The sequence below is a fragment of the Dendropsophus ebraccatus genome, chromosome 10 (genome assembly GCF_027789765.1).
Source record: "Dendropsophus ebraccatus isolate aDenEbr1 chromosome 10, aDenEbr1.pat, whole genome shotgun sequence".
In the NCBI taxonomy this organism is placed as follows: Eukaryota; Metazoa; Chordata; class Amphibia; order Anura; family Hylidae; genus Dendropsophus; species Dendropsophus ebraccatus.
In genome coordinates, this window is record NC_091463.1 from 91,559,924 (window position 1) to 91,580,997 (window position 21,074).

At 43.8% G+C, this 21,074-nt stretch overlaps 1 protein-coding gene across 1 annotated transcript; it reads right to left on the reverse strand.

Annotated features, from left to right (window-relative positions):
• Positions 1–491: 491 nt before the first annotated feature.
• LOC138766413 (complement factor B-like) lies at positions 492–20,094 on the reverse strand. Its single transcript, XM_069944000.1, has 15 exons — positions 20,001–20,094; positions 17,834–18,037; positions 15,502–15,635; positions 14,827–14,965; positions 13,903–14,034; positions 13,456–13,551; positions 12,100–12,237; positions 9,579–9,679; positions 8,372–8,489; positions 8,105–8,249; positions 7,201–7,280; positions 4,286–4,389; positions 3,521–3,653; positions 2,945–2,994; positions 492–1,000 (listed from the first exon to the last, which is right to left on the reverse strand). The coding sequence occupies exons 1-15, from the start codon at positions 20,032–20,034 to the stop codon at positions 845–847; spliced, it is 1,764 nt and encodes a 587-aa protein (XP_069800101.1). The 5' UTR covers positions 20,035–20,094; the 3' UTR covers positions 492–844.
• Between the last annotated feature and the right edge of the window lie 980 nt (positions 20,095–21,074).

A 21,074-nucleotide genomic window follows, 5' to 3' on the forward strand; every position in this document is an offset into this window, starting at 1 on the left:
TGCCAGGCCTATCTCCTGCTCCTGTCTTAATAAATGTCCCCCTTTGGGTCTAAATGGCCATAATAAATTGAATGTGTTTTCGTAAATATAATTTTGCACATGTTCTTGCTGATGTTCAGCCGCTGCCATTGTCATGGATGGGTGTATGAAAAAGCTGTTGCCCCGTCTGCCTGGGACCTAAATTTCCCGACCTGCTGCCATAGCAAACTTCTCCTGCTCTCGACAGTTCCTGACATGGACAGAGGTGGCAGCAGAGAGCACTGTGTCAGACTGGAGAGAATACACCACTTCCTGCAGGACGTACAACAGCTCATAAGTACTGGAAGACTGGACATTTTCTTTAAATAGAAGTAATTTACACTTTCTGACAACAGTTGATTTAAAAAACAATTTTTTTTTCTCTCCAGAGTACCCTTTTATTAAACACATTCTAGTCAGATAAACGGGGCCCTGTGTATGAATATTTGTGGAGACAATAAGAGCCAATCAGATTACAGTGTTATGACTTTACTAAAAAATGGCAGACGCAGACAACAGCACCCCCTACTGTCTGTACAAGTTAATACATGCCGCAGATGTTTCACTTTCTTCCTCTTCCTCTTCCCCATATTATTGGTTTGTGCTCAGTATGGCTGACACAGTGTTGAGGTAAATTCTAGAAGTCCTGTCTATATAATCCCAGTAGTACATGTATTGTATCTGTGATCCTATATTGCTGTGTATAATGTAGCGCTGCGGATTTTTTATTACTGTCACTTCTTAAAAGCTCTTTTTGCAGAGTTTCCAACCAAAGTCAATGGAGCGGCCCCAGTCATTGCCTGCATGGTTCCATCGCCTGGAAGCTTTAGGCCAGGAACTCCAGCTCTGGCACCTTTTCCTTCAGCCAATCCACCATATGGAACAGATCAGTATGGAAGTCCCGGGACAGCGGTGATATCGGGTCACGTCCTCTTTTAGGTCCAACACAGCTGTTGATTGTTCCCCAACTAATAACGCCCACCTAAATGGTAAAGGAGAAGTGAGGTCAGTACCAGGCTATAGGCACACATAATACTTTGGCCCGTGTTTCTGTCAGTATTTGTAGACAAAATTAGCAGTGGAACCGACAGCTTCTGTGCTTTCAACCCACACCTGGTTTTGTTGAAAAATACTGACCAAAATACTGATGGAAATACTCTATCACTGGCCATTACCCATAATTCTGAATTAAATTTGTATTTTAATTTAAAGGGCTATTTTACCTTAAATGGTCTCTGTTGTTTAGATTAACTTCCTTTCATTTGATTGTCATGTGATTCCTAACATTTTTGCTGATCCCTTAAAGGAAAAGTCTGGTGAAAATTTTTATTAATGTCTTGTATTGTCCCCCAAAAGTTATACAAATCCCCAATATACACTTATTACGGGAAATGCTTATAAAGTGCATTTTTCCCTGCACTTACTACTGCATCAAGGCTTCACTTCCTGGATAACATGGTGATGTCACTTCCTGGATAACATGGTGATGTCACTTCCTGGATAAAATTGTGATGTCACGACCCGACTCCCAGAGCTGTGCAGGCTGTGGCTACTGGAGAGGATGATGGCAGAGGGATGCCCAGTGTCTCTCCAGTGCCCTGTGTCCCTCAGCATCCCTCTGCCATCATCCTCTCCAGTAGCCACAGCCCGCACAGCTCTGGGAGTTGGGGCGTGACTTCACCATTTTATTCAGGAAGTGACATCACCATGTAATCCTGGAAGTGACATCACCATGTTATCCAGGAAGTGACATCACCATTTTATCCAGGAAGTGAAGCCTTGATGCAGTAGTAAGTGCAGGGGAAAAAGCCCTTTATAAGCATTTCCCGTGATAAGTGTATATTGGTGATTTGTATAACCTTTGGGGGACAATACAATACTTTATTAAAAATTTTCACCCGACTTCTCCTTTGATTTGCAAAAAATTACTCCTTAACCTAGAAAAATAGTAGGTCTTGGCCACTAGAGGTCTCCCTTCCCTGAGATCTGCTGTCCACTGTGTGGTGTTAGGAGGAATCTGTCTTTGGAATATATATCCAAATTTCTCCCTACGGGGGCATCCAGAATTCCAGACAGTTCCGGATACACATCTGGAAATTGACAGATCACTGCTCTACACTGATGAGGGGCAAATCCCCGAAACAACTGTCTGTGGATGGATACCTGTCATTTTGACTGTCATTTTCCTTGACTGGAGACGCGTGGCTTGGTTGTTCCTTCCCGTTAGAAGGTCTGGCTAGCTCACTAGTGCATTTTTTAATAACTGTTGGGCAAAAGTAACCTCTCCATACACATCTCTTGGTGCAGCCAAACATTAATGTGTTCCCAATGGGCGGGGGTGTGTGTGTGTGTGTGGGGGGGGGGGGGTGAATGAATAAGCCGCAGGCAGACAGCTATGACACTGGCTTATCCCTCCAGAGGCAAAGGGGTCAGGTGTTGGAAGTCCATCATGCCTTACCTATTTTTTTCACCGACATTAGCAGTCAGTGGAGAGTCAGGAGGACACCAGTCATACCTGCCTGTGCTGTGAAATGGAAAAGGAAGGAGCCTCTGGAAGACAGTATGGCTGACAGGAAGTAGCTGTCTGACAGTTATTGTCCATCCTAGAGGCTCATGGTAGATGAAGTCTGGAGCACATACTGCTGTACGCATAGGAGAACGATCTATTATGATGTTTTGCCAAGAGATTGAGTGTGCTCATAGTTGTAGAAGAGACGGGAGGCATGAACCCTGCCTTGATTGTTGGCCTATAATGTCTGAGAAGACCTGAGCGGGTGGATCCCTCTCCATGGACTGAGGGGGCTTCCTGTATGACAGGAACTTTGGCTCTTCCATGCCTACACCGAAACATCTAACTGTAGCACCATGTACAATGTCACAATCAAACCAAGCCAGAAAACCAGACGGACTATGAGATGTCACCCACCTGGATGAAGCGTTGTTTGTACTTAACAACAAGAGGACCCCCAGCGTCACCTGTAGTAAGATGAAAGAAAACTCAGAGACATTTCAGAGCAGGTCATATGGTCACACAATGCCAATCCCAATAGTTCTCACAATCAAAATCCAATAATCAGGGGACCAGCTTCACTTCATGTTGTTGTCCATGGATGGGACAAGCTCTCTTGTAATTTATGAATGCCCCCTTACCTTGGTACCTCATATTTAGCATTGGAGATGTCTGATTGACAAACATTATTTAGTGGTCTCTGGTTAAACAACCCTCCCCCCCACCACCACCACCACCACCAATGGTTCTGTAGGCAGCTGCCTACTCTGTCTACCTCTCATACCTGCCCTCCTGCTGCTTTCAAAACTGATTCTCATGGAGGACTGTAACTCTCATCCTCCTCTATCCTCAGGTCTGCAGCTCTGTACAGACTCTGAAACACAAGCCCGGCACAGGGATGATGGCTGCAGCTACACATGGATCATCGATGGGTATTAGAGATAAAGATGAAAGTGAATGCTCCCCTATGATAAATGAAGATGAATGAGTTACCTTTGCAGGTTGGTGGATCCACCTCAGGTTCTGTTCCTCCCGTACATAGGAAATTATCAGTTATCAGGTCTTTAATGTCTGGAATGTCCTTAAATTTGTCAATCTTTTTGGTTGCCTCAAGACAGCTACGCCTCTGTGGAGGAGAAAGGAAGTTGTACATGCAATAGCAATAGTCTGACTGGCAGGTGCTGAGCCAAAGGCCAGGCTCAGAATGGTTTAGAATGGTTTTGGGTTCCACCCCTTTCCTGATTAAAAAGGGGCAGGACTAGGAATTGCCCTAACTGGTTGAGAGACTTCATGTGACCAAAGCATCTAACCTCCATACATGTGACATTGAGTGTGGTAAAGACACTGCAAAAATGTTACCATTGCCACTGACTATATACTTCAGGGTTTGCTGTTATGTAGTGTGTAGCAGTGTAGTGTGTCCTTCTTTTATCCTTTCTAAATAGTGTTTCCATCCTGATGCAGGAACGTATGATCTGGTTACTAACGCTCCATAATCTACAGGCTTTATGGGAATAGTAGTTTTGTAACAGCTGGATGGCTGAAGGTTCCCCCATCCTGGTCTATAGGTATTTTGAATTGTCAAGGGGGGGGGGGTCACTGACTGTTCTTAATGAGACCAGAGAACTGAGTGGTAGTGACCGCCCTGTTGGCAGTCTAGGCCCAAACTTGTATACTGCACCAAGCCTGGAAATCCCATGGAGGGGTCCGCTAGGATATCAGCCCAATAATCCTTATTTTACTATCCGTTCTCCTTACCTCACCCCCTCGCTTTATGAACACATCTTTCCACTCTAAACTCCTAGACCTTTCCTCTGCGACAAACATGGCCTCCTCCTGGTCTGATGGGAGTAGAGTTTTTTCTAGAAAAGATAAAATGTTATGGATTAAAAATATTTTATATTTTTCGTGTCTCGGATTACTACATTCCTATAAAAGCGGGAAAGAGCCAGCAGAGATCACATAAGTCCTGGCTGCTGATGTCCAGCCCTCCACTTATGACTGATCACGTTTATACATCACTCATTGTATAGTGATGGGCTCCCAAATTCCTATAATTAAAGGGGTTATCCAAAATTATAAAACATGGCTTCTTCTTTTCCATAAACAGCGCCTCTCTTCTCCTTAGTTTGTGTGTGGTATTGCAGCTCCGTTCTCTTGAAGTGAATAGAGCGCAGTTGTAATACCACACACAACCTGAGGACAGGGTTGGTGCTGTTTTTCCAAGAAATCAGCCGTGTTCTTCTATTCTTGGACCATTCCTTTAATCAGCTCAGGATTTTGGACCCCATCTCCCTTAACACTTTGAGGACCAAGCCCAAAATGACCCAGTGGACCGCGCCAATTTTCATTTTTGCGCTTTTCTTTTTTCCTCCTTCTAAGAGCTCTAGCACTTAAAGGTTTTCTATCTACAGGGCCATGTGAGGGCTTGTTGTTTGTTACAGGAATAGTTGTACTTTGTAATGGCATTTTTCATTCTACCATAACATGTATGATGGAATCCCAAATATATTATTTATGGAGATATACATCGGTGAAATCGTAAAAAAGAATGCAATATGGTAACGTTTGGGGGGTTCCTGTGTCTACGTAATGCACTATATGGTAAAAGCGACATGATACTATTACTCTATAGGTCAATCTGAACACAACCATATGCAGGTTACACAGATTCTCTAATGTTATATATATTTTTTAAATGAAATCCTTTTTTTTTTGCAATTAATTATTAATAAAATGGGCCTATTGTGACGCTTATAATGCTTTTAGTTTATCACCTACGTATGTATGTATGGGGTGTTATATTTTCCGCCATGATCTCTAGTCTTTATTAATACCATATTTGTGAGGATCGGACGTTTTGATCTATTTTTGATGAATTTTTTTATATTTAGGCTATGTTCACACTACGTAAGCTTCCGGCTGTAGTGCGCTCTGTGAATATGCGTCCGGAAACTTACGTAGTTAGCGTACAATGCAAAGTATACGATCCCGGCCGCACAGTTCACACTTCGTACGAATGTACGTCGGGATCGTATACGGCGCCGTAAGAAATGAACCAGACCATTGTTTCTGGCCGGAAGGCTTGTAACTTACGCCCGTAGCGTATCGCGCGAATCTGTACGAAGTGGTGATTTCTTCATTTTTCCACTCTTCTATGCCGATCCAAAAGGTTCTGTGGGGTGTCCGGGGCTAGGCGAAGATTTGCAAGTAAAAGACCGCTGTCAGATCGCTTCGTAGGGGGCTCGGGAAGCGTAAGTAGACTACGGGCGTACGTTCGCAATGCGTACGCATTGCGTACACATTGCGTACGCATCCGCCCGTACATCGAATATTCGCACGCCCGTTGTTTCAGCCGCACATGTACGGCGCCGTACGAATGCGTACGGATTCGTACGTAGTGTGAACATAGCCATATAATGTAACATAAAATCGGTAATCCTAACACTTTTTTTCCTCCTTTCGTCCACGCCGTTCACCGTTCGCAATGACGATTGTTATATTGTAATAGATCAGATAATTACGCACACTACAATATATTATATGTTTATTTATTTTATTATTTTTATGTTTTATTTATATCATGGAAAGGGGGGTGATTTAAACTTTTATTGGGGGAGGGGCTTTGGGGTATTTTTAAATCCATTTTTACTGTATTTTTACCTACAATCATCAGATTGCATACACTGATCATTGCTATGCCATAGCATTAATCAGTGTTATAGGCACTCTGCTCATTGAGCCTGCCTGTGGCAGACTCAAAGAGCAGATGCTGATCGCACCGCACGGAGGAAGGTAAGAGACCTCTGGCGGTCCGACACAGCGATCAGGATCGGTAAGTGGCAGGGGACTGCCCCTGTCAATAACACTTAAACACCCCGATCGCGTCGTTTAAGGGGTTAATGACAGGCTGCAGCTCGATCGCTGCAGCCTGTCATTAACACTGAGGGCTCGGCTACTGATTGCAGCCGGCCACCACCTGCTATGAAGCGCGCTTCATAACACAGGACGTAACTTTACGCCCAGGGTCGTCTGGGGACAGGCATCCAAGGCGTACAGGTAGGTCCAGGGTCGTCTAGGAGTTAAAAAGCACAACATTAAAGGAGTACTCTGTAGGAAAAAATATCATCTGGTGTCAGAAAGTTATACAGATTTGTAAATTACTTCTATTTAAAAATGAAATCCTTCCAGTACTTATCAGCTGCTGTATGTCCTGCAGGAAGTGGTGTATTTTCTCCAGTCTAACACAGTGCTCTCGGCTGCCACCTCTGTACATGTCAGGAACTGTCGACAGTATTTTCACACTGAGCAAAACAGTGACATGTCAATTCTTTGAGCAGTGAGCGACGGAAGCGGAGGCGCGCAAGCCATCTCGTGGAGACACTGTGTTACACTGAGGCCTAGTGTGAACGAGCCCTAGTCGTCAATCTCCATAGAAAACCTCTCTTGCTCTGGACAGTTCCTGTCATGGACAGAGGTGGCAGCAGAGAGCACTGTATCAGACTGGAAAGAATACACTTCCTGCAGGACATACAGCAGTTGATAAGTACTGGAAGACTGGAGATTTTTTAATAGAAGTAATTTACAAATGTGTACAAGATACTGACACCAGTAGATTTGAAAACTTTTTTCCCTCTGGAGTACCACTTTAAATCCTTCCCTCTGACACCTACCATGGTCGCTGCAGGTCACAGCGTTCCCGCTCTTCTTTAAAGCCCAGGAGGTGCCAGATGTGCAGGGAAGACAGATAGGTCTGCAGGAGAAGAAAGCTGGGTTATTTCTGCTATGAGAACAAGCACATTCAGTTCCAGTCTATTTTTCTAGTCTGCCAGAAAGTGCCAAAAATTAGCAATTTTTTCCCTATTAAAAAATCTCTAGTCTTCCAGTACTTATCAGCAGCTGTATGTCCTGCAGGAAGTAGTGTATTTTTTTTCCAGTCTGAAGACCAGGAGAGGTTTTCTATGGGGATTTGCTGCTGCTCTGCACAGTTACTGACACAGACAGAGGTGGCAGCAGAGAGCACTGTGTCAGACTGGAAAGAATACACCACTTCCTGCAGGGCATATATAAGCTGATAAGTACTGGAAGTTTTTTTTTTTTTTTTTTTTTTTTTTTTTTTTTTTTTTATAGAAGTAAATTACACATCTGTGGCACTTCCTGGTACCAGTTAATTTGAAAGAAATTAAGATTTTTTTTTGTGAACTACCCCTTTAATTGCAGTTATTTAATACAACCCCAGGGAGGGATTAAAATAAGAATAGGTTTCAGTCTTTGCCTTTATACATTATGGTCTGACGATGCAAAACCCAAGTAACTGCTTGTTCTTTATATTCTGATTATACACGGCTACGGATGATGTTTAATTGCACTTATATATCTTTTTATATCGTATGGCAGGTAGTAACCTGAATCATACACATACATGAAGGAGGACATTCACATAGCTGCCAACAGTCCTGGTTCTGCAGGAGAATGAAGAGGTAGTAACAGAGGATCCCACCGCTGATCCGGAAGCGGGCCGTTGTGACAGGTACACTTTAAGTTCACTTTAACCAACTGGAAAAAACTTTTTTTTACCTTATTTTCCTAGAAAACGCAATCTTTTTATCCAGTTGAATGAGAGCCAAGTCATAATCGAAGGATCTGTCCACGTTCTTGTCCTGTTTACCGAGTGGGTTGTACTTGGGATGACGGTAGAGCGTCTTTGCTTTGAATGTTTCTTCTATAAGAGATGTAAGGGAAATATATGTAGCCCTGTGCACCTCCTATCCATAGAGCCGTCTCCAGGAGGTCCATATCCCACTAGAGAAGACGCTGGAGGATGTAGCTGATAGGAGAACTTACCTCCCACTCTGATATTGATTGTATGGAGTTCTTCATCTAGATGGAAGCAATGAGCAGCGGTCAGGACAAAGTCTCTGCTCACAATAGATCCTTTACATTTCTCTACAGCACTTCTCCGCTACAATAAAAAAAGGAAATATATCATAAGCCAATGGCAGTGGTGGCAGGCAAGGGGCAGACAGAGCAACATGGACAGGGGGTAGCTCGAAACAGCGTCAGGGAACAGAGAAACGGACTGGAACGATCACTACCATGGGCAGGTACGCTTAACTATTTCTACACGTGAGTTACAATTAAGGTTGCACTGGCCCTTTAAATTAGGAGGCGAGGATGTGGTTCAGTGATGTGGAGGAAGAACAGGAGCAGGGACAGGTGAGAGGGACACTGGAGGGGAGGGAAGAGAAGCCGTACCACAGGCTTCATGTGTGATAGCTGCCTTGTGTACTGGGCTCAGCGATCGAGTGAACACGTTGATCAGCTGATCACATTGCGATGGCCTATCATAAGGAGCTTCATTTACCTACTTGCATTTGCAGCAGGTTTCTGTGGCTTGGTTCATGTACAGCTACAATGTGCTGAACTAAGGCTAGGTTCACACTGCGTTTTTTGCAATCCAGTTTTTTTATCAGTTTTTTACAAAAAACTGATGCATTTGTATGCATCCGTTTTGATCCGTTTTTCCATTGACTTCCATTCTAAAAAAAACCTGGATCAAAACTGATCCGTTTTTTAGATGGACACAAAAGTAGTGTCAACACTACTTTTGTGTCCATAAAAAAATGGATCCATTTTGATCCATTTTTTTTTTTATAATGGAAGCCAATGGAAAAACGGATCAAAACGGATGCACATAATTCTCTCCTAGATGACTAGATGAAGAAAGTTGAGCATAAAGGATGTTATAGGAAAGCAGAGAATTATTCCAGTTCTTATCAGCTGCTGTATGTCCTGAAGGAAGGGGTGTATTCTTTCCAGTCTGACACAGTGCTCTCTGCTGCCACCTCTGTCCATGTCAGGAACTGTGCAGAACAGGAGCAAATCACCAATGAAAATGTCTCCTTCAGTGGTGACAGCAGATTGCAGTGTGTCAGACTGGGAGGAATACACCACTTCCTGCAGGGCATACAGCAGCTCGTTAGTACCAGTGGATTTGATTTTTTTTTCCCCTCCAGAGTACCCCTTTAAGAGCTTGGTGATGGCCACTTACAATGATGGAAATTGTAGCAATCCAAGGAAACTTTTCTTCCACACCTTCCCCATAGGTTGGATCTCGGGCAAGGCCACACATCTGGAGAATTTCTGATTCATCTAAAGGTAAAGTATAAGAGGAAGCAAACTTGTTAAAAAACAAAACCCACGTATACAAGGCTGAATTAAAGTGGACCTATTACAGAGATATATCTAGCGGTTTCATTAGTCGAGGTCTAAGGGGGAAATTTTCAAAGGGTATAAAATTTAGACTGGTGCAAACTACACACAGCAACCAATCACAGCTCAGCTTTAGGCAGTGCTGAAAGGAAAGCTGAGCTGTGATTGGTTGCTGTGGGCAGTTTGCACCAGTCTAAATTTTACACCCTTTGATAAATCTCCCCCTAAGCGTTCAGACCGTGACCAATCAGGAGAACGGGCTGAGAGAAGTAAGAGCTTAGTGCCTTCACTTCTTACTCTTTATCATGTGACTTGGACGGACTCTTATTGCAAGTCTATGAGACCATCCAGATGTCATAGACACAGAGCGGGCAGCGGAACGTGTGGCAGCGCAAACATCTCCTCATTCGTTCTACTGATTGGTGCTCACTAGAGATGAGCGAACCGAGTTCGGGTTCGAGTCGATCTGAACCCGAACGTTCGGCATTTGATTAGCTGGGGCTGCTGAACTTGGATAAAGCCCTAAGGCTATGTGGAAAACATGGATACAGCCAATGACTATATCCATGTTTTCCACATAGCCTTAGGGCATTATCCAAGTTCAGCAGCGACACTGTATCCACCGTGGTGAGATGGTACTTGTATACTCTATTTAATTAAATGGTTCGCTAAGAGCCAGTTTTTCCAAAAATTTTTTCGAATGTCTGGATTGTGTGTACGGAGGGGGAAGTATATACGGTAAGTCCTGTTACAGCTGTATGTTTTTGTATGTCCCTAGGACATGTGCAGAGTTTTTATTATTGACAGGTACCATTTCAAGTTGATGGAGGCCCAAAGTCAAACTTTTTTGTTGGTGTGCAGTATCCCACTGAGATGCCTGCGGGGCCTGTGGTTGGGTGAAGTCTGCTTACTGTTTGTTTTTTATATGTTTGTGTTATTCCTGTTGTTTTATGATGTGTTTTATATGTATGTCCTTTTGTAACTGCTTTGTACCAAGCATAGCTAAAAGCCAAAGGGGTTAACATGCACACACAACTAAGAACTGTTCAAAGGGAAGGTAGGAGCTTGCTCTAGTCCAGCCTCTCTGTTGAGAGGAACAGGGAGTTAGAATTAATCTAGTGCAGAGTGTGGAGGCACCAGGGGTGCACTATACTCACTCCCTGTGAGAGTATTTTAAGAATCTAGGATCACTTGGGAAGTACCACTTCCTTCAAAAACTGGTCCGACCTTGGTCCCACATCTGATAGCAGAGAGAGGAGAAGCAAAACCCTTTGAGGATAGGTTGAACAAAGGGCCCCTAATGAAGACACTAGGACCTCCAGCCAGGCCTGGTCCAGTGTGGCTCGTAAGTCACATCCCTTTAGGAGCTGCACCCCGCCATAGGGAACTGCAGCACCAGTTGGAGACAAATGTATCTAGTTATTCTTCCTCTGAGCTCGGCCATCTATCATCTAGGGCTAGAGTAAAGTGGGCCAACTGCAGGTTCCCTAGGAACACCAAAGCCATGGGTTACCATGCTTCAGCAAGTAGCCTGTCTGTAACCTGTTTTAGAACTGTGGCTCTCCTGTTGATGAAGGTGCTATCCAATGACGGACTGGCCCACCAGAGGACCAGAGGATCCTCCGGTGGGCCCCAAGCTTTAGAACCTGCACTAACACTGACTGACATGTTGTTTCTCACAAATTCTTCATTGATGGGCCCCCAGGATCGTGGTGGGCCCCAGATACCCCAGTCCAACACTGGTGCTATCTCCAGTACTGTCAGTTGTTTTAGTTACTACTGTGTCTGGTCTTATTACCACATTACTGCAGCCATCATTACTCATCCCTCACACTACATAATGTGTGTCCTGGGTATAACAACTGATAGAAGTGCAAACCTCCATTACTCTGCCAGCCCTGAGGTGTGGGGAATCCCTGTTGAGGCCTCAGGGGCATTGTGACCAGTGAAACACAGACCATGACTAGAGATGATCGATCATCGGGATTTTGCAGGTTTGATCGAACTCGAACCTTCTCGAACCTGCAGCATTTGATTCCCGACACCTTCACGTTCGATGGGGAAGGCGGAGGCATGGAACGGGAAGGCGTCGGGAATCAAATGCTGGTTCAAGAAGGTTCGAGTTCAATCGAACCTGCAAAATCCCTATGTTCGATCATCTCTAACCATGACTAGCAGGAGGACAACAAGCCTCAGCCATTCCACAGGCCACCTTTCCCATCACACCCTGACAGTCATCTCAGGCATACATAGAGATTTCTCATTCTATGTTGGCACATTCTTCAGCAGGGTCACACAGACGGGCGCAATGATGTCATTGTATTATAATAATAGGGAAGGAAGAGGCATAAATGTCTTACCCAACATTTCATCAAAAGCCGCCTTCATATCTTCTGTATTTCTAATCTTATAGACATGCTTCTTGTGATTTTTCTTGGATGCAATAGCATCGATTTCATTATATTCTACATAATCACCCAATCCAAAGACATAGATATCTGGACATAGGAGAAAAGGCATTTATATAAGATAACAGACTATTAAGAGTCGGGCGACATTGAGCATGTGAATTATCCATTATGATGGCAGTATACATCATATGAGACATACGGAAGCCTGAGGTGGCCATTCAGTGTGATACGGGTTGTTCACAAACATACAAAGTGCAATTACAGTATATCAAAAGTAACCGTGCATAATAATAATTTCTACCCTCAGCTGCCATGGACTACACCACCTATTGAACAAATGGACTAAACAATTATTAAATGATAGCCGTCCAATAAAAACCACCGTCGTTTTGATGGTGTGTGAACATTGCCTAAATCTGATTGTGGCAATCGATTTCTGAGAAATTACTGGTCTTCTTTGATAATCTACACATTGGATATTCCCCATATTGGCTCAAGCCAAAATCTTTCTCTTGATCCAATATGGCGGCTTTTAAGATGGCAGTCATGTTTCGAACATAGTCTTATTACTTGCTGGGGTATTCAGGTATGTTATTTTCCCAATTGTTTCTGAAATAAAAGGGTGTCCTAGACTCTTTGGGGGTAATTTATGAAACTGTTGGCAATATATCTGCCCAGAAGGGGCTAGTTACAAATAAAGGGGGAGATTTATCAAACATGGTGTAAAGTGAAACTGGCTCAGTTGCCCCTAGAAACCAATCAGATTCCACTTATCATTCCTCACAGACTCTTTGGAAAATGAAAGGTGGAATCTGATTGGTTGCTAGGGGCAACTGAGCCAGTTTAACTTTACACCATGTTTGATAAATCTCCCCCTTTACTTGTAACTAGCCCCTTCTGGGCAGATATATTGCCGACAGTGGTAGCAATTTCCAAGAAGTGTTGGGTGCCACTTGGTAAAATTCCGAGTTGGACCAATGTTTTGTATTAACATAGAACATAACTAGTGATGAGTGAACAGTTGGGGTTTTGCCACATTATTGAGTGCTTGGCATTCGACTACCGGCGTCAGGAGAATTGGTTGCCGCCATAGAGAGTCTTGGAAAACAATGAATAGAGCTATAATTCTGTCCATGTTTTCTGCTAGTCCTAGGACTGCAACCAACTTCTTCGGACACCAGTAGTCAAATGCTGAGCACTCGGGTCCGGAAAAACGTGGCCGAACTTCCAAACTGTTCACTCATCACTATAAATAACTATCAAAACAAGACACAAATATATAAACGTATACTATATATTCCTTACCCAGAAAATCTTCCCGTCTATTGTCCTTCCTGATGTTCAGAAGTTCTCTGATCCTTTTTATTACTATAGTCGGGTCTCCGCCCATATTATGGCTTCCTAAATGAGGTGAAAGACAAGTTTTGTGAAGAACATAAAGCAATGACTATGATGGTGAGGATAAAGCACTGGCTGTAAATCTGAGGAAGGAGATGAGTTTAGCATGTGACACCTCCAAATGGGATGGTCTTCTGCTGGACCTCTAGGCCCTGCTATACTATCAGAGCCTGGACCCACCATAGGATCTCTTGCACTATGTTGAAAACCCAGACTGGGAGTTTGTGGAATTAAAAGGAACTGACTATGAATTAAAGAGAAAAAGAAGCATTGTGGCTGAGAGGGTACAAGGATAAAGCACTGGGAAAGATTTTAAAGAGTCATCTGAAGGACCAGTTGTGGCCTGATACTTGCCACCAGTCATCAGCAGGATAACATTTCTTGTTCTCTGGAACCTTGTGACATTTCTATGTAGCTCCAGAGCCATCATGTTATGAATTTCATCCAGAGCCGCCCGAGTATTCCTGAACTGCTTATCCTGGTGTTCTGTAAAAAAAACCAAAAAAACATTAATAATAATTATATATATATATATATATATATATATATATATATATATATAAAATCCTGCTGCTGGGACCCACCGCAAACATCTATAACCTTAACGCCACCATGATATAGACATATGACAAAGGAATACTCCCATCTAAGTTATGCCCATAGGATAGGGTTACCAAGCTGATTGCTGGGGGTCTTACCATCGGGACACCCACCAATCCCAAGAACGTGGACTCAATCACACCGCAATGAATAAAGCACTCACCGTACCTGCATGGCCACTATGGCTTGCCCTTAATTTATTCTCTATGCAGCAGCCAAATGCTTCTGAACGTTGAACTAGAAAGGGTTTGCCGGCACCATAGGAAATGAATGGAGCACAGGTGTGGTGAACTCTTATTTCACTGTGTGGTGATTGCGTCCCATTCTCAGGGTCAGTGGGGGTTCTAAAAGTCGGACCCTCGTTGATCAGCATTATGGCAATCTTAGATGAGAAAACCCCTTTAAGCATTACACAGTGTCCAATTATATCAATAGGTCATGGTGGGTAATACTGGTCAGGTCCTCCAAGGGGAGAGACACTCTTTGTAACTACTGTCCACTGAGGACCCTATACAGAGGACCTCTCTATATTATGCCATAATAGGGTACATAAAGCAGGACAACCCCTTAAACCTCAGTGGTGTATAGTTTATTAGTGACCGGCTGATGTTCTGTGACTAGTTGTGGTTCCTTATATCATTAGTAAAGTTATTGTAGAGGTGACATGAACTACATTACCTGAATATTTAAACTCTTGAATCGTCTCAATGACCATTTCGGCATCCGCACTCTCATCGTCTGAGAGCCGCACAATGGGTTTTGCAAATGACGCATACGAGATGACAGCGTAGCGAGGGACAATATCAAAGCTGGCCATCTGTAAGGACAATGATATACAGGTTGTATCCATCATAACATAAAGCCAACGCAAAGGAGAACAGTGAGGATCCCCATGATGTCCAATCAGCTGCCATTATAAAAAGCAGTTGGAATAACCCGCTGGGGAGGTACATGAGCTGAGGGATTGCTATAGGTAATACCTTTACCTTAAAATAAGAGCCCCAGATGTATATAAGGCAGCATATATCACATTTCCACGTGTTCGGATCTACTTCAGTGGGGGTCCAACTCCAGGCCATAACTCTATTTTAACAGAGCCATATGAGAGCTTGTTTTTTGCGGGACTAGTTGAACTTTTTAATAGCAACCCTTTAGTTTTGTTTCTAACTTGTGGTACTACTATTTGTGCACCATATGGGGTGACACTGATATATATATAGACAATATATGATATTATGTCATTATATGTGAGGGAAATATACTGCAGAGGGTTCAAGCCAACACAAGGCCGTCCCTGCATACAGAAGCCTATGAGGGTAGAGGCCATGACTTGTTTGTGTATGTTCTCCTCACCTTTTCTATGAACACTTTACTGATATCCTTAGCTGTTTGAAAGTTTTTAGCTCCTACACGTTTGGAGGCATCGATAGCAATGAAGATGTTCATGAGTCCATTTTTTTCCACTAGTATTCCACCATCAGAGTTGACTGTGGGAATAATGGGAAGTCATTTCATTTTCAAAATACCATAAAATGATTGTCCAATCCCGATTGTTGTTATTTTTTATTACTTAATAATACTTAAAGGAGAAGTCTGGCGAAAATTATTATTAAAGTATTGTATTGCCCCCCATAAGTTATACAAATTCCCAATATACTGTACACTTATTACAGGAGATGCTTGTAAAGTGCTTTTTTCCCTGAACTTACTACTGCATCAAGGCTTCACTTCCTGGATAACATGGTGATGTCACTTCCTGGATAACATGGTGATGTCACTTCCTGGATAAAATGGTGATGTCACTTCCTAGATAACATGGTGACGTCACTTCCTGGATAACATGGTGATGTCACTTCCTGGATAAAATGGTGATGTCACAACCCGACTCCCAGAGCTGTGCGGGCTGTGGCTGCTGGAGAGGATGATGGCAGAGGGATGGTCAGTGTCCCTCCAGTGCCCTGTGTCCCTCAGTGTCCCCCTGCCATGATCCTCTCCAGCAGCCACAGCCCGCTGACATCACCATTTTATCCAGGAAGTGACATCACCATGTTATCCAGGAAGTGACATCACCATGCTATCCAGGAAGTGAAGCCTTGATGCAGTAGTAAGTGCAGGGAAAAAGCACTTTATAAGCATCTCCTGTAATAAGTGTATATTGGGAATTTGTATAACTTTTGGGGGGCAATACAATACTTTATTAAAAATTTTCGCCGGACTTCTCCTTTAAGTAATAAAAGTATAAAAAATACAAGTAGCTGACAACCTTCTTTGGTTGCACAAATATTTACTTGGATGGGAGGAAAGACACTAAAGGAAGCCATTACTAAAAACAACTGTGTGAAAGAACATCTTATATTCACCTCGCCTGAAGGTTCCCCATCCCTGGCCTCTACATACAAGAGTGACCCATTTCGGATGAGGAAAGGGGTTTTGTGGTCATAATTGACCAAAATAGGAGTTTCTACCAAGCACACACTCCTCACAGCCCAGCATTCAGTAGTCCAGAAATTCTAGTAGTCCAGAACATGGCTCAGAATCACAAGACCATATGGACTGTCACAGAAGACGCGATAACTCATTGGGAGGCATAACATTTCTGGTCAGTCTTCCCAGGATTATGCATCATCACAGGTATATACTATGTAAGAGCAACCAGTAATCCACAATGTCCAGAACCTGACAGATCTCCTTTCTACAAAATTATTATTATTATTATTTTTTTACCATGCGACTGATTTACACCTGAAAAGTCTGTACTTAAAATGGTGTCATTTTTGGGTAAACACCCAGAGGGTGGGTGGTTGGGGGGATGGAAAGGGGGGGGGGGGTTCTTGTTACTGCTTGGGATATGGAAACTGATAGGACAGATATATATATACACATCTGTGCTGTCATTTTCCAGGACTGCACGAACAAGGATACAAGGATCATTCATGCAGCCCAGCCACTCGATTTGCCGCATCATGTAAAAACAGTGCAAACGAGGGATGGTCTCTGTGAGCGCTACTCCTTTGCGGCTGCCCATGTCTGACAAATTGCTGCATGTAAAAGAAACCCCTTGTCGCTTTAAAGAGGATGTACGATCAGGTACATCCTCTTTATTCTGACCCAGGAATAGAACGGCGCCGTCACGGGGAAGCCGGTGCCGCAGTCCGTTTTTTGAACCGCGGCCCGGTTCCCGTGTACAGCACCGTTCTATCAATGGGTCCTGGGCCAGAGCTGAAGCACAGGAGACGGGCCGGCTCATCCCCAGTGGGAGGAAACCCCCACCCCTGTATGAAGCGGCTCAGCTGATTCTAATGAAGCCGCGTCATTGAGGGAAGGGAATTCCCTCCCACTGGGGGCGGGCCGGTCCGCCTCCTGTACTTCAGCTCCAGCCCGGGACCCGTTGATAGAACGGCGCCGTATACGGGAACCTGGCCGCGATTCAAAAAACGGACTGCGGCACCGGCTTCCCCGTGACGGCGCCATTCTATCCCTGGGTCAGATTAAAGAGGATGTACCTGATGGTACATTTTGTGCATAATTCTGACAGTAGTCAGGGGAAGAGGCATGAAAGAAAAGATACATACATTAGCGTGAGAAAGTGCCATCCCAACAAGGTGCCGCCTTGTGGCTGAGTGGAAAATACAGCCCTGCCTATAAGACTTACCAACCCCCAGTAAGCCGATATGTAGTCCATTACCTTTGCATTTTGCCTCTTCGTTGTCCTCCGTCCATTGACCATTGGGGAAGCACTCTCGTGCGTCGACTGGGTACGGGTACGTTCCTTCAGGGCAGGTATACTCCACTATACTGCCAACATGTCCGCCATCAGTCACAGTATAGAAGCCATCAGTAATGCCGATTTTATTAACATCACATAGAGGGGCAGGAACGGCAACAGACACTAAAAACAAAAAGGGAAGATGTCAAAGAAAGAATTCCCTTGAAGAGCAGAAGGAATCTGTACGGCAGCCATTTTTATCCCAATGTGTATGATAAAACATGTCCCAATCCTGACTTAAAGCTCAGATCATCAGCCAGAGCTGCACTCACAGTTCTGCGCTATTCATATCCAGGTATAGGAAGACATCTATCATCAATCAAAGGCAAAGAGGCAGGAAGAAGCTACCAGGGATCACTCTGATGGCTAAAGACAGCTTTGGATCCAGCACTGAAAAACGATCATGCTTGACCCTTCTGTGGGGTGTTGGGTAATCGCTCACATACACCTTATACTGTCGACTGAACCCACCGATGGTGGCGAGTTTGGTTAACTTTAGTATACAGTGTATGGGCACCTATAGAATAGTAATTATAGGACAAACACTTTACTAGATGGTGGAAGGGGAGAATCTCATTGATTGCCAAGAGGATCTCTTACCCTGGAGGACCCGACATGTCCATGCATTACACTAAACACTCAATGGTTGTGATTACTACTGTGTAATACCTCATATCGCCTGTGGAGGTGCTGCAGGGAAAGAGTATCAGTAGCTTGGTGCTCACAGTGGAGACAATTTATACAGATTTAATCCAACATATCCTAACAGAGCATCAGTTTTTCCATTTCCATATTTAATAACAGGATAAAGTGAGAACCATATGGCCATACAGAGGCTTACTTCCCAATACTTATAGAAGATTTATAAGCATTGTGCAGAGAAGCAGTTGCCTATAGCAATAAATCAGATTCCAGCTTTCAAAAAAGAAAAAGCTGAATGTGAAAGCTGGAATCTAATTGGTTGCTATGGTAACTGCTCTGCTGTTGCTAGGCACAATGCTTAAAGGGGTTATCCAGTGCTATAAAAACATGGCCACTTTTGTCCCGCTCTTGTCTCCAGATTGGGTGGGGTTTGAAATTCATTTCCATTGAAGTAAATGAAGCTTAATTGCAAACCACACCTAAAATGGAGACAAGAGGGGGGGGGGGGGGGGGGAGTGGCCATGTTTCTGTAGCGCTGGATAACCCCTTTAATAAATCTCCCTCAGTCTTCCTGGTGGTTTGGGTTGGTGCTGTGGTTGATGGAGATGGTTTAAGGCAGGGAAAGGTAACTATACTTTATTTTTCATAACCTAAAAAATTAAAAAAGTTATGTTATACAGGGATCCAAGTCACATTTCCCTTCCTATAGAAATATAGGGGGAGATTTATCAAACATGGGGTAAAGTGAAACTGGCTCAGTTGCCCCTAGCAACCAATCAGATTCCACCTCTCATTTTCCAACGAGTCTGTGAGGAATGAAAGGTGGAATCTGATTGGTTGCTAGGGGCAACTGAGCTGGTTTCACTTTACACCATGTTTGATAAATCGCCTTCATAGTCTAGTTACATGATACAGTTTCAGTTTGCTGCCACCACTAGGGGACACTCGCGGGATAGGGAGTCATAGAGATCCAGTTGAACCCTATAATAAATCTATCTACACAGAAGAATTTTAAGAATTTTATCAAGAGTTTTGAAACCCTGTCATGAAGTGTAATAAATCCTGGGATAAAAGGATTTTTAAGTTCCCCCTATCTGTCTAAATTTGCTCTTTTCATTGTTTCCACTGTATATCTTATGCAGTACTCATTATACCTGGGTCACTTATTTTTGTGTTTTACACAGTTCCCCGATGAATCTGTAACTAGACGGGAGAAATGCGTTGGAACTGAAACTTTTTTTTCATTTCACTGGCATGTTGAGAATCTGCACATTGTCATTTTATTCATATGTCTAGGTATCCTCCAGCTTGACCACTATCCCCACAAGGTTTTACCTCCAACCCCTACCCCCGCCCCTGCCCCCTGCACTAAGTAGAACTTTATTTTCCCCCCAGAATTTCCCTTTAACACTTTAAATGTCAAAGTGACTGCCATGTAACTTACGTGCTATATAACTGAGGAGGATTAGAGCGATCATCTTGGTCCCTCTCCTGTCTGTTTCCTTCCCCCTCCTCCTGGGATCTGTAGCTTGCTGAGGGATCTGTGCTGTGTATATAGCGAGAGAAGAGGGGGGAGGGTTAGCGAGGACAGGTCAATGACGGTAAATTATAAAGTAAACAGGGATATATTACCCAATTTGCCAAACACATGAAATTCTCAGGAACCTGCAGAGGAACTCTGGCTGGGGATATCAGGAACTCCTATATAGATGGGAATGGAACAAGGGGGAGACAGACTGCAAGTGCAAACAGTGTCCTAAAGCCATCAGGTTAATTATTAATGGGGTTTCCCATCAGGAGATTCCCTTGTAGACTGCAAAATATAAAAAGCTAAGATAACTACATGTGTGAACATAATCCTGGGGTCAGATCAAACTGGCCACTACCAGGTAATCCAATTTTGTTTAAAGAACTGACCCACCCAAGTCGGTAATGTGTAGTGTCTTCTGGTTGTGTAGCACCTGGATTCAACAATGCAGCGACAAGGTTTGTGCAGGTTTCCATGACATGAAAAACTGTAAGAGTAACAATGCGGACTCTGCCAACGCATCAGCACTCACTATAGTACAAGGGGGTAGATCCCTCCACCTGTATGTACATTTTGTAACGTGCTACCACAATTCTATAGCGTATGGAGCAGGGATACCCCACTCCTGTATGCTGGAGTTGCATGCGTCGTCTGCTGCATTCTGCACATGATGATGTTTTTTTATTGTTCCCCACCTGCAGGAGTGAGGTCCCGGGGGTGCCCCCAGTGTCCCCTATCTGTTGGCACCCTGTGCATTCGGCCTGGCCGCTGGCGCTAGAAACGTCCCTGCATGTTAAATCATCCCCCCTCCTGGAGACAAAAAATTCCTTCAATACTTATTACCTTTTTAGTCTCCTTCCCCCAATTCTGAGCCTGCTACTTTGTGCTGAAGACACAGGAAACTGTGCATGAGCTGTTCACTTTGTCACTCTCTCCTTCCCCCCCTCTTTCCGAGATGGTTCTTGTAAAAAGCTCCCTGGCCGGCTTATT